The 12,896-nt window shown below is 41.8% G+C and overlaps 1 protein-coding gene across 1 annotated transcript; it reads right to left on the bottom strand.

Annotated features, from left to right (window-relative positions):
• Window positions 1-170: 170 nt before the first annotated feature.
• On the bottom strand, window positions 171-562 carry LOC133112051 (histone H2A-like). The gene has a single exon (XM_061222736.1). It carries the CDS (start codon window positions 555-557, stop codon window positions 171-173), a length of 387 nt encoding a protein of 128 aa, XP_061078720.1. The 5' UTR covers window positions 558-562.
• Between the last annotated feature and the right edge of the window lie 12,334 nt (window positions 563-12,896).

Genomic DNA, 12,896 nt, shown 5'->3' with positions numbered 1-12,896 from the left:
AGCAAATTTTAGAACTTGCTAAATCAAGTAGATTCGCATTCAAAGTACGGAAACAATCACAAACTGTTATACTTCAGTTTAAATGGCAGCTTTGCGCATTTTAAATAGATATGGGGTGGCTCTGAAAAGAGCCTTTGAGTTACGGATTTCTTGTGGGGAGGATGCAGAAATTACTTGGCCTTCGCTGCCTTCTCGGTCTTCTTTGGGAGCAGCACGGCTTGGATGTTCGGCAGTACTCCACCCTGAGCAATTGTGACGCCTCCAAGGAGTTTATTCAACTCCTCGTCGTTACGTACCGCCAGCTGCAGATGTCTGGGAATGATGCGGGTTTTCTTGTTATCGCGGGCAGCGTTACCAGCCAACTCAAGGATCTCAGCGGTCAGATATTCGAGCACAGCGGCCAGATAAACCGGAGCACCCGCACCAACACGCTGGGCATAGTTTCCTTTCCGCAGAAGACGATGAACGCGACCAACTGGGAACTGGAGCCCAGCCCTCGATGAACGAGTCTTAGCTTTCGCTCTCGCTTTTCCACCAGTCTTCCCTCTTCCACTCATTTTTCGTTCACGTCAGAATAAGCAACAATGCTAACTGCAGACGATTGTCTTTCTTATAGCAACACTCTGTTCACCCATTGGCTGCAGCGTTGACGTGATTCCGTCCAATCATATAGGACGACATTTCTCTTCGGCGAAGCTCACGTCCCAGAACAACCCAACTGAATCGTAGGCCTACTTTCTAAAGAGCTGAAAAGAGGCTTAAAGACCCGATAACTATAAGAAACAATCACACGCATTTCAATATATAAAATGAACGTAAAGGCCATGCATTACTTCTGATTTGTTGTTACCAATCCCGCTCTCCTCTACATTATATTTAATTTTTTTTCAACCCAACTTCCAAATGGCTCGCAAGCTAAGACGACCTGATTGAAGCCTGTCACAAAAGACCACATATCAGCCCACAGAGTAGAGCATAAACGCAGTCTACCGAAGTCGTCGTCAGCACATTTGGGTCGTGCACAGACATTTTTTTGGTGGGGGAAGCGAAAAAATGAAAAAAAGAAAAAAAGAAAAAAAGAAAGGCTGCCTGCTTGAGTTCTACCTCTTTCTTTTTCTTCAGCCTTCCCTTTCTGCAACCAGCAGAGCAGATCATAAAAATAATCACTGACATGTTTATCCCAAACACAAGTTAAAAGCCTAGACCTGGACCAAAGTGTCTGCATAGAGTTGTGCTGACCTGTGACCTGTTTTTACCTGTCATTATGAGTAATGATAAGATGCTTGATGCATAAACTCCCTGAATTTGGCTTTCAAAATTCCTTATTTTTTCATGTTCTGTATCATTTTGCATAGATTTTATAAATTAGACATAAAACTACTGAACTATATTGTGATTTTAGTAACGTGTTTTCGAGCATCAAACAGAGGAAAATAAAAGTCACACACACACACACACAAGCACACGCACACTACTTAAACCACTCTTACATATTTGTTACATTACATACATCTATGCATTTCATGACTGAAAAACTGATCCATTGTAGTGTACTTGCCTCTTATTCCAGTGATTATGCTGCTTCTTATTTCCCAATCAAAATTCATTGATTGATTGATTGACCTTATTATTTTAACAGGTAAAATACACTTAGCACTTTGTTGTACGTTGTGTCGTTGCTAGGAAACGGCAGACTTCAAGGTCCGATCTTCAGTTTGTTGAAAAATAACTTCAGGAAGGAAAATATACCACGGCAGCAAGCTCTTCAGAAAATTTGACTTTATTGGCACACGTGCACAACAGCCGGTTCAAATCCGCAGACTCCAACCTTGAATATCAGACTTAACACCCATTTTATGCACTGTTCTTATCTCAACTCCTCAAATAACTTCCTCAAAAAACATCAGCTGACTTGACTGCGTTACAAGGATTTACTTCTAGGTCTTGAAACCATGGTGACGAATCTGCCCATTGATTTCCTAAAAAATAACGGCTCTTATTACATCCATCTTCCTTTGTAAGCTGTTTTTTTAACAAAATGGAATCATTAACATCGGAATCATGTAAAACACGGTGCTATTCCAAACATGGTGCTTTCTGGAACTTTCTACAGCCTATGGATCATTTCTGGTACTTTCCACAGCATATTAACCATTTTTTGGTACTTTCCACATCATATTAATCATTTTTGGTACTTTCCACTTCATAGTAATTATTTTACTCAACTTTAGATTACACATGGGTCACTTATGCACTTCTAACAAATAACTTTTATCAGCAGTAAATCATAGAAAATATACAGACATACTAAACAGCAGTAAATCATAGAAAATATACAGACATACTAAACAGCAGTAAATCATTGAAAATATACTACTAAACATCTGATTAATACTTTCTTCTAAGTGAGTAAATGTACTTCTTTAGCCTGATGCATTTTTCTCATTTTCTCATCTCATTTCGACAGTTTACACTGTGGTTTCTTGTGTTTTCATAAGCTCAGCTGTAATTAAATGTTCTAGGATCATTTGATTTGATAACAAGCAGCATACATGTGATATATTGATTACAGGCCCTATATACAGTGGCAAGAAAAAGTATGTGAACCCTTTGGAATTACTTGGTTTTCTGCATTAATTGGTCATAAAATGTGATCTGATCTAAGTCCCAAGTATAGACAAACTCAATGTGCTTAACCTAATACCACACAAATAATACCTTTATTGGACACATCCATTGAACATTCACAGTGCTGGTGGAAAAAGGATTTAATACCTGGTCGAACCTCCTTTGGCAGGGGACTTTAAATGGCAATGCATATCCTTTGAAGGGTTTAGCTCAAAACATGGAGGGGTTTTGTCCTTATCATAGGAATCCGGCTAATTAGCCTAAATAACTTTAAGATTGTATATTGATATCCATTCATCTACAACCATCATTAATTACAAGCCATGGAGTTAAAAAAAACTCTAACCCAGTCAGCTTGTTTGAACACGGGGTAGCAGGATAGGTCACAAGTTGGAGCCTGCGTGTGGTTGTGCAGGCCTCTAACCCTAACTCCAAATAATTTCAGTGGTGTGGTACAGAGACTGCATCTGACAATGGTTTGATCATTACATTACATTATTGGCATTTGGCAGACACTCTTATCCAGAGCGACGTACAGTTGATTAGACTAAGCAGGAGACAATCCTCCCCTGGAGCAATGCAGGGTTAAGGGCCTTGCTCAAGGGCCCAACGGCTGTGCGGATCTTATAGTGGCTACACCGGGATCTCTATGAACATGTTGCAGGAGCTAAGTTAAATCATGAAGAAACTGAATTTGTTTTGATTGGAGAGAACAAGAATCCCGACTAGCACATAGAAATTAAGGAGAAAATAAATATACCTCGGAGACATACAGTGGGCTCCAGAATTATTATAAATTTGCACAAAAGTGCAGAAAACTAACATGTGTAAAGCAGTGTGCTTTATTAATGCTTCAAATCAACCATTGTCATACATCTTTCAAATAAATGAAACATTACCCAAAAATACTGGTTCCACAATTATTGTACCCCTGGTTTAATACTATGTGGATCCTGATATATGTTTGTGGTCATTGTCTTTCTGCACAATCTACCTACGGTCAAGTCTCAGCTTCCTCACAGAGACAACCAGATTTTCTGCCAATAGTTGCTGGTACTTTGTTTGTGGAATTAATTGTGCCATTGATCATAAATAGGGCCCCTGAACCACTGCCAACAAAAATCAATGACCCACCTCCATATTTGACAGTAGGTATGAGGTGCGTCTTTTGCATTCCATTTTTGCCACCAAAATGTTGATGGTGCATATGGCCAAAAGTATTACATTTTGGTCTCATCTGACCAAAGCACTCTCTTCTAGACATCATTCCAATGATGATTGGCAAACTCCAGATTGGTTTTGTTTCTTGTTTTCTTTGTCTCATCATTCCAAAGAGTTTTTGTGACTGAAGATGCAAGATGTTCATTAATTTGGTGTTCCCGGTCCAAAATTACTGCCCCATTATAGCTGCTTATAAATCCATAATAATGTGGGGTGACATGGCTCAGGCAGTAAGAGCAGTCGCCTGGCAGTCGGAGGGTTGCCGGTTCGATCCCCTGCCCGGGCTGTGTTGAAGTGTCCCTGAGCGAGACACCTAACCCCCAAATGCTCCTGACGAGCTGGTCGGTGCCTTGCATGGCAGCCAATCGCCGGTGTGTGAGTGTGTGTATGGATGGGTGAATGAGAAGCATCAATTGTACAGCGCTTTGGATAAAGGTGTGATATGAATGCCAACCATTTACCATAATAGTCCATATATTATTACCTCATGTTATGTTAGATCTTTTAATCAACTTAAGTTCTTGTGAACATTACAAGTTTTGCACTTCTATTTGCTATTTATGACCTGTAGGCCTCATTAACCTGACCTCATACAGCTCATTTTTGAGTACAAAAAACACGACCAATACTTGCCCAACATGAAAGAACAGGACAATTGACCTCTTGTATGCTAATGTCAAGGATGCATACATTGCCACCACAATTCCACCGCTAGGGAGATCAGATCATAACCTGGTCTTCCTTCAACCACAGTACACTCCACTCGTCCGCAGACAGCCAACCACCATGCGTTCCTTCAGGAAATGGTCTTCCGAAGCAGAGGAGACTCTGAGGGACTGCTTTGAGTCGACGGACTGGAGTGTGTTACAGGATTCATATGGTGAAGATTTGGAGGGGTCACAAACTGCACCACTGACTACCTGGATTTCTGTATGGACATTGTAGTTCCCACTAGAACTGTACGTTGCTTTCCAAACAACAAGCCTTGGATTACCAGCGACGTCAAGGGCCTCCTCAATAGAAAGAAGAGGGCTTTCAAAGAGGGAAGAGCTGAAGAGCGTACAGGGGGAACTTAAGGTCAGGCTGAAAGAGGCAAAGGAGGAATACAGAAAGAAGGTGGAACAGAAGTTGCAGGAGAACAGCATGAAAGAAGTCTGGGATGGCATGAAAACCATCACAGGCTGCAGGAGGAGCAACAGTACCTTGGAAGGGGATTTGGATAGAGCCAACAAACTCAACCATTTTTACAACCATTTTGACTGCTCTGCTACTCTCTCCTGTTCACCACATGCCCCCTCCCCCTCCACTCTCACCTCCACAACCAACTGCTGATGTACCCCTCCCCCAGGCTGAAGTGGCCACAGACATCATGGCTCCGTGCACTACAGGCAACCATGCTCCCACACCCCCACTATCACCTCCTCAGCCAGCTACTGAAGTACCCCTCCCCCATGCTGCCGCCACAGACAGTGTGACTTCACCTTCCCCACCGCTCACAGATGCAACCCCTCACCTGACACACAGCGACAGGACCACCCTACCTCCCATCATCACAGCGTATCAGGTCAGTGGAGAGCTAAGGAGACTCCGCCCCCGAAAAGCAGCCGGCCCAGACCGAGTATGTCCGAGACTGCTCAAAGCCTGTGCTGTGGAACTGGGGGAGCCTCTGCAGCATGTCTTCAACCTGGGATGGTGTGGAAGACATCATGTCTCATCCCACTCCCAAAGAAACCACACCCCAGCCAGCTCAATGACTACAGGCCAGTCGCTCTAATATTACACATGATGAAGACCATGGAGCGACTGTTACTCAACATCCTCAGACCCCAGGTCCACCACGCACTCGACCTGCTCCAGTTTGCATACCAGGAGAAGGTGGGCATGGAAGATTCCATTATGCTAAATGGTTAATGGCAGGCATTTATATAGCGCCTTTATCCAAAGCACTGTACAATTGATGCTTCTCCATTCACCCATTCATACACACACTCACACACCGACGGCGATTGGCTGCCATGCAAGGCACCGACCAGCTTGTCAGGAGCATTTGGGGGTTAGGTGTCTTGCTCAGGGACACTTCGACACAGGCCGGGCAGGGGATCGAACTGGCAACCATCCGACTGCCAGACGACTGCTCTTACTGCCTGAGCCATGTCGCCCCATGATCTACATGCTGCACAGGACCCACTCTCATCTGGACAAAGGGAAAGGTGCTGTGAGAATCATGTTATTTGACTTCTCCAGCGCCTCCAACCCCATCCAGCCAGCCAGACTGAGAGACAAGCTTGTGCAGATGGGGGTAGACACTCACCTGGTATCCTGGATTACAGACTACCTGACGGAGAGACCACAGTTCGTCAGGCTGAAGGACTGTTTGTGGTCGCCACAGGGGACTGTGCTTTCACCAGTCCTGTTCATCCTGTATACGTCTGACTTCAGGTACAACTCAGAGTCATGCCACATGCAGAAGTTTTCAGACGACACTGCAATAGTGGGGTGTATCAGGGATGGGCAGGAGGATGAGTACAGGAACCTGGTGGATGTGCAGTGGTGCAATCTCAACCATATGCAGCTGAACATTTCCAAAACCAAGGAGATGGTGATGGATTTCAGGAGGACTAAGCCACCTATGCTGCCAGTCTCCATTGAAGGGGTCAATGTGGAGGTGGTCAGCACATACAAATACCTAGGGGTACACCTGGACAATAAACTGGACTGGTCAGCCAACACTGATGCACTCTACAGGAAAGGGCAGAGTCGGCTCTACTTCCTCAGGAGGCTGCGGCCTTTCAATGTCTGCAGTAAGCTCCTCTGGATGTTTTACCAGTCTGTCATTGCCAGTGACCTTTCTTATGCCGTTGTGTGCTGGGGAGGCAGCATTAAGAAGAGGGACGCTGGGAGACTGGAAAGGCTGGTAAGGAAAGCTGGCTCTGTAGTTGGAATGGAGCTGGAGTGCATAGTATCAACAGCAGAGAAAAGGACACTGAACAGGATGCTGGCAATCCTGGACAATGACTGCCACCCACTATATAACACACTTAACAGACAGAAGAGCATCTTCAGCAGCAAACTCCTGTCTCTGACATTCTCAACAGACAGGTTAAGAAGGTCCTTTGTTCCAAGGGCCATTCAGTTATACAATATCACACAAAATGGGAGGAGAGAATTTGACTTTTCTCTTTCTGCTCCTTCCACCACATCACCTTTGTCTACCATCCTCTATCCAATATCTGTCTGACTGTCCTAACAGGCTATATTAGCCCTCTACACAATCTGGACTGTAATCCTCACTTTTACCCCTGTTGAGTTTACTGTTTACATTGTACTTTTGCACTACCACCATTGCACACAATCTACCATAGCACCTTATCATGGTCAATATATCACAGGGCCAATCCCTACTAGGCCTTTGTAATCACTTCACATGCGCTTTATTTCTTACTTTTCTGTGAGTGATTTTGATCTTTATGTGTGTGAGATATGTGTGTATATGTGTGTATGTATAAGCTACTGGATGCCTAAAATTTCCCTTGGGATGAATAAAGTATCTATCTATCTATCTATCTATCTATCTATCTATCTATCTGTTCCCATGTTGCCTTAGGCCAAATACTAACACAACCTGAAACTTCAGAAGAATACTACACTAACTAGAGAATAATTATTGCTGTTGCTTTTTATATTTGACAAATTAATTGCTTTGTCAACCAAAACAAGACAAGACAAGATTGTTCAAACAAATGATAAGTTAAGAAGGTAACCATCTTTTTGCCATCAATATTTTAAGCTCTCTAACCAGCACTTGTTTTATTTCGATGACTATCTATTTTGCTCATTTATTTAAACATATATTCGTTTGAAAGTGTTCAACTGCTCTTCACTTTTTTCATGAAACAGTGGAGGATAATTATTTTAATTATCACACACTATGCTTTATAACCGTATCAGGGACCATTATTGTCAATGGATTACTGCAATGTTAGCTTAAAAAAAAACACACTGTGATGTGAGTTAGGCTTGCAGACTGTATTCACATTGAGATGTTTTTTTTTACGTATTTGCATTCGGTGGACTCTGTGGTTTCAGTCATCCATTTTTTCTGCCAAAAATTGTTATAGGTAGGGATCATGTTCGGCCCTATGGACATATATTTGTCTGATACTTGCTTGTCTTTCCTTCAAATATGTGTGCTTACAGTATTGAGGCAGCGTTTTTACTCCGTTTTTACTTTATGATTCCAGAAGTACACAACATAAGCTGCGCATCCTCGTAACTTTCTGTCAAAGCTGCGCAGTTCAGTTTCATATCAATTGGCGGAACTGAGAGCTGTTAAGACGGTTGTGAGTGCAGAAATACAGTGGATGATTTGGATTTGTATTGTTCTGATAATTGTATTGTGTCTGGCTTCTATAGCTGCTAGTCGGTGGCTATAATTCAAACAGGAATGCCATATATCAGGGTATGTTCGGCTATATGAACTGGGTTATATAATATGTTATTACAAACGTCTCGTCAAGCTAAGACGACCTGACCTTGCGCAGTTGAACCTTGTCGCGCCCAATAAGCCGCCCTTCAAGCTATACATTTATTGACCGGTCCAAACATACCAAAATAGTCCAGCACATCAAAAAACTGTTATATATTATGATACTTGATGAATGCTTGATTCCCAGAATTTCATTGGTTAGTGTTGAGTTGGTATAGCTATAAGTTTAGATCAACCTTGAAAGCAGTAAGCCTGTTTGATCACATGGCACCAATATGGACTACTTATTCAGTGGAAATAATACCTGGGTGAGTTTGTGAATGCCTAATAAAATAATCATTTTAAAAGGAGAGCATCTTACGGTCTGTGAATTGAACAATCTGAAAATGTAACTTTATGCTCATGAATACCTATGATCAATTCCGAGTGAACATCACCTTGTCACCAAGGATCTCGAAAATATAACCAGGTTGAAGACCTAGCTGGATAAAAATGGAAAGAACTTGCACGTTCAAGAACGTTTGGATGGCTCTCAAAAGAGCCTTTCATATGAGTGAAATGACGTGATAGTGCACATTCTCACTTCTTCCTCGGACCAACTTTCTTGGCTCTGATGCTCTTGGGTTTGGCAACTTTTGGCTTGGCCGCCTTTGTTTTCTTCGGACTCTTGGTCGGCTTCTTAGCCGCTGCTGTTCTTTGCCTTTGGTGTAGCGGGCTTCTTCGGTGACTTTTTTGCCACAGCCTTCTTTGCTACCGGCTTTTTAGCCACAGCGGGCTTCTTAATCTTAGGGGCTACCTTCTTGGCAGGCTTCTTCTTTTCAAGTGGCAGCTTCTTGTTAAGCTTAAACGAGCCAGAGGCACCGGTTCCTTTAGTCTGAAGCAAGACACCCTTTGTCACCAGGCTCTTAACAGCCACCTTTAACCGCGAGTTGTTCTTCTCCAGATTTATTATTTGGAATTGAATCAAAATTGGTCTTAAACGCATGCTGACTATTCAAGACGATTTTATATTCAAGGTGTTTCCTATTTTTTTCCATGCCATGGCATGGTGAGTTCAGCAATAACTTCAATTAACAACAAAAAAAGTGAACTTGTAAAAGTAATAGCTTCTAAAATTGCTAATGTCTAAAAACATGCATTCCGCTGAAGGCAAGTGGAAATAGTTTTTAGATATTTAGGTTTGAGGTTTTCTTGGCTAAATTATTTGTCCTCTACCATAGAGAAGGAATTTAACATGGCACAAGCAATACGTGGAATACGTGGACTACTCCCAGGATGCTGTGGACATGTTTCACATCATTTATATTGTCATTCACCAATATGTTTGTTTATTAAACAAAATGGTTTGTGAGAAAGGTGTTGCACAATTTTGTTAGCTCAAAAAATTTGGCCGCTCATCTTAGACATGATTACCAGACACGTCTAACGACACGTCATCACATGCTGTGACTCTTAAAGGAATAGTAGCCGCAGGTTATGTAAGTTATGCCATTCTTCACATTGAGCGCTCACTCGCCACACACACAAGCATCCCTCCAGAATGCACATGCAACCAGCGGACCGGCTCCGGGCTGTCTTGTAACAGTGCATGTGTCACCATAGTCTTACCGTACTTTTAAGGAATGTGCACATAATCGTATAATAACTTTATTGCAACTTTACAAAATACTTCAACATAGTTTTATGCATTTAGCTGCAGTGTTCAATACATTTCTTTTTCCATGCCCCATAAAAGCAAAAAAAACTAAAACAAAAAAAAGCCATGACTTATCCCCTGTTGATAGCAAACGTTTTGTCATTTATATTCAACTCCAATTAGAATTAATTGGATAATCAACATAAACATGACTCCCAAGTCAAGATAATTGCGGATTTCTTCCATGAACTACAACTTTTTCACCAAAGCGAATGACACAATAATTGTTAAATGTGATCTCTCAGAAGTAATTTAAAGGCATTAACCATATACAGTGGTGTGAAAAAGTGTTTGCCCCCTTCCTGATTTCTAATTTTTTTGCATGTTTGTCACACTTAAATGTTTCATATCAAACAAATTTTAATATTAGTCAAAGACAACACAAGTAAACACAAAATGCAGTTTTTAAATGAAGGTTTTTATTATTAAGGGAGAAAAAAAATCCAAACCTACATGGCCCTGTGTGAAAAAGTGATTGCCCCCTAAACCTAATAACTGGTTGGGCCACCCTTAGCAGCAACAATTGCAATCAAGCATTTGCAATAACTTGCAATGAGTCTCTTACAGCACTGTGGATGAATTTTGGCCCACTCAGCTTTGCAGAATTGTTGTAATTCAGCCACATTGGAGGGTTTTCGAGCATGAACCGCCTTTTTAAGGTCATGCCACAGCATCTCAATAGGACTCAGGTCAGGACTCTGACTAGGCACTCCAAAGTCTTTATTTTGTTTTTCTTCAGCCATTCAGAGGTGGACTTGCTGGTGTGTTTTGGATCATTGTCCTGCTGCAGAACCCAAGTTCGTTTCAGCTTGAGGTCACGAACAGATGGCCGGACATTCTCCTTCAGGATTTTTTGGTAGACAGCAGAATTCATGGTTCCATTTATCACAGCAAGTCTTCCAGGTCCTGAAGCAGCAAAACAGCCCCAGACCATCACACTACCACCACCATATTTTACTGTTGGTATGATGTTCTTTTTCTGAAATGCGGTGTTACTTTTACGCCAGATGTAATGGGACACACACCTTCCAAAAAGTTCAACTTTTGTCTCGTCAGAGCACAGAGTATTTTCCCAAAAGTCTTGGGGAACATCAAGATGTTTTCTGGCAAAATTGAGACGAGCCTTAATGTTCTTTTTGCTCAGCAGTGGTTTTCGTCTTGGAACTCTGCCATGCAGGCCATTTTTGCCCAGTCTCTTTCTTATGGTGGAGTCATGAACACTGACCTTACCTGAGGCAAGTGAGGCCTGCAGTTCTTTGGATGTTGTTGTGGGGTCTTTTGTGACCTCTTGGATGAGTCGTCGCTGTGCTCTTGGGGTAATTTTGGTCGGCCGGCCACTCCAGGGAAGGTTCACCACTGTTCCATGTTTTCGCCATTTGTGGATAATGGCTCTCACTGTGGTTCGCTGGAGTCCCAAAGCTTTAGAAATGGCTTTATAACCTTTTACAGACTGCTAGATCTCAATTACTTTCTTTCTCATTTGTTCCTGAATTTATTTCGATCTCAGCATGATGTCTAGCTTTTGAGGATCATTTGGTCTACTTCACTTTGTCAGGCAGGTCCTATTAAAGTGATTTCTTGATTGAGAACAGGTGTGGCAGTAATCAGGCCTGGGTGTGGCTAGAGTAATGTTTAATAGAGTCAGCAGGCAGTGTACCTGCCAGACAGCGTAATGTTTAAGAGAGTCAGCAGGCAGTGTACCTGCCAGACAGAGTAATGTTTAATAGAGTCAGCAGGCAGTGTACCTGCCAGACAGAGTAATGTTTAATAGAGTCAGCAGGCAGTGTACCTGCCAGACAGAGTAATGTTTTATAGAGTCAGCAGGCAGTGTACCTGCCAGACAGAGTAATGTTTGCCTTATTTTGCTAATGTCCCCACCACTGCATATAAGCCTGTTCCTCATGTAGTGGGCTCCAGAATTATTAATAAAAAGGAAGAAAAATACTGCATGTAATAAACACAGATACTATTCTGCTATGTTCAAACATATGGAAAAACAGTATACTTTTATTTCAATATATTTACATTACTTAATAAAAAAAACATTGAACCATGAGAATAATCTCACTTTTTATTTGATAGCCATTTGTGTCAAAATGATTGGTACCCATAACACTTACTGTAAATAAAATCAAAGAAAAAATGGCAATAACAATTTAGTTCATCTCAGTCTCATATTGTTAACTGCTTGGGTGTTTGTCACTCAGTGGTTGCCAAGGTGTTACTTGGTGGTTACTTAGATGTTGCTATGTGGTTGATGGGGTATTACTAGGTGGTTGCTATGGCATTACTTCAGAGGTAACCTGGGCATTACTAGGTGATTGCTAGCCAATTAGAAAGGTGGGGTGTGGTGCTATTCGACTATGAAAGGCAATTGTTTAATGGAAGAACATAAGCATATATACAGTACTTCATATTGGAATAAATTGCTTGAGTATTACAAGTCAGTTGCTACATGGGTTATAACATCCAATCTGAGTCAAGAGATGAGGAGTCATTGCATATTGCAGGGCATTTTGTTTAATGGCAGTATACAAACCACATAATTCTTCCATGAAGTCAGTTATGAACTCTGCAGAGTCAAGAATTCAGTTGCTAGAGAGCAGAGGGCATTGTGTCATCACAAGGGCCAATGAGGCACAGAGCAAATATCCATAGAAAATGCAGATTGGCTGAGTTGAGGGATTGGAAAAAGGTGCCTGTAATTCAAACAGTACAAGTTATACTCCAAAGTACTTAACCCTATGAAACACTGAACATTTTGATGGGTGAGTAATGGTAGTTTAAAAACGTCAAAACCTAAGATGAATAGTTGACTGAACGAAGGTTCTCGGTGAAATAGGGTATTTCGGTGTCAAAAAGTAG

The sequence above is a fragment of the Conger conger genome, chromosome 15 (genome assembly GCF_963514075.1).
Source record: "Conger conger chromosome 15, fConCon1.1, whole genome shotgun sequence".
In the NCBI taxonomy this organism is placed as follows: domain Eukaryota; kingdom Metazoa; phylum Chordata; class Actinopteri; order Anguilliformes; family Congridae; genus Conger; species Conger conger.
Note: the sequence above shows the minus strand (reverse complement) of the source record. Positions and strands in the feature narration are given on the sequence as shown.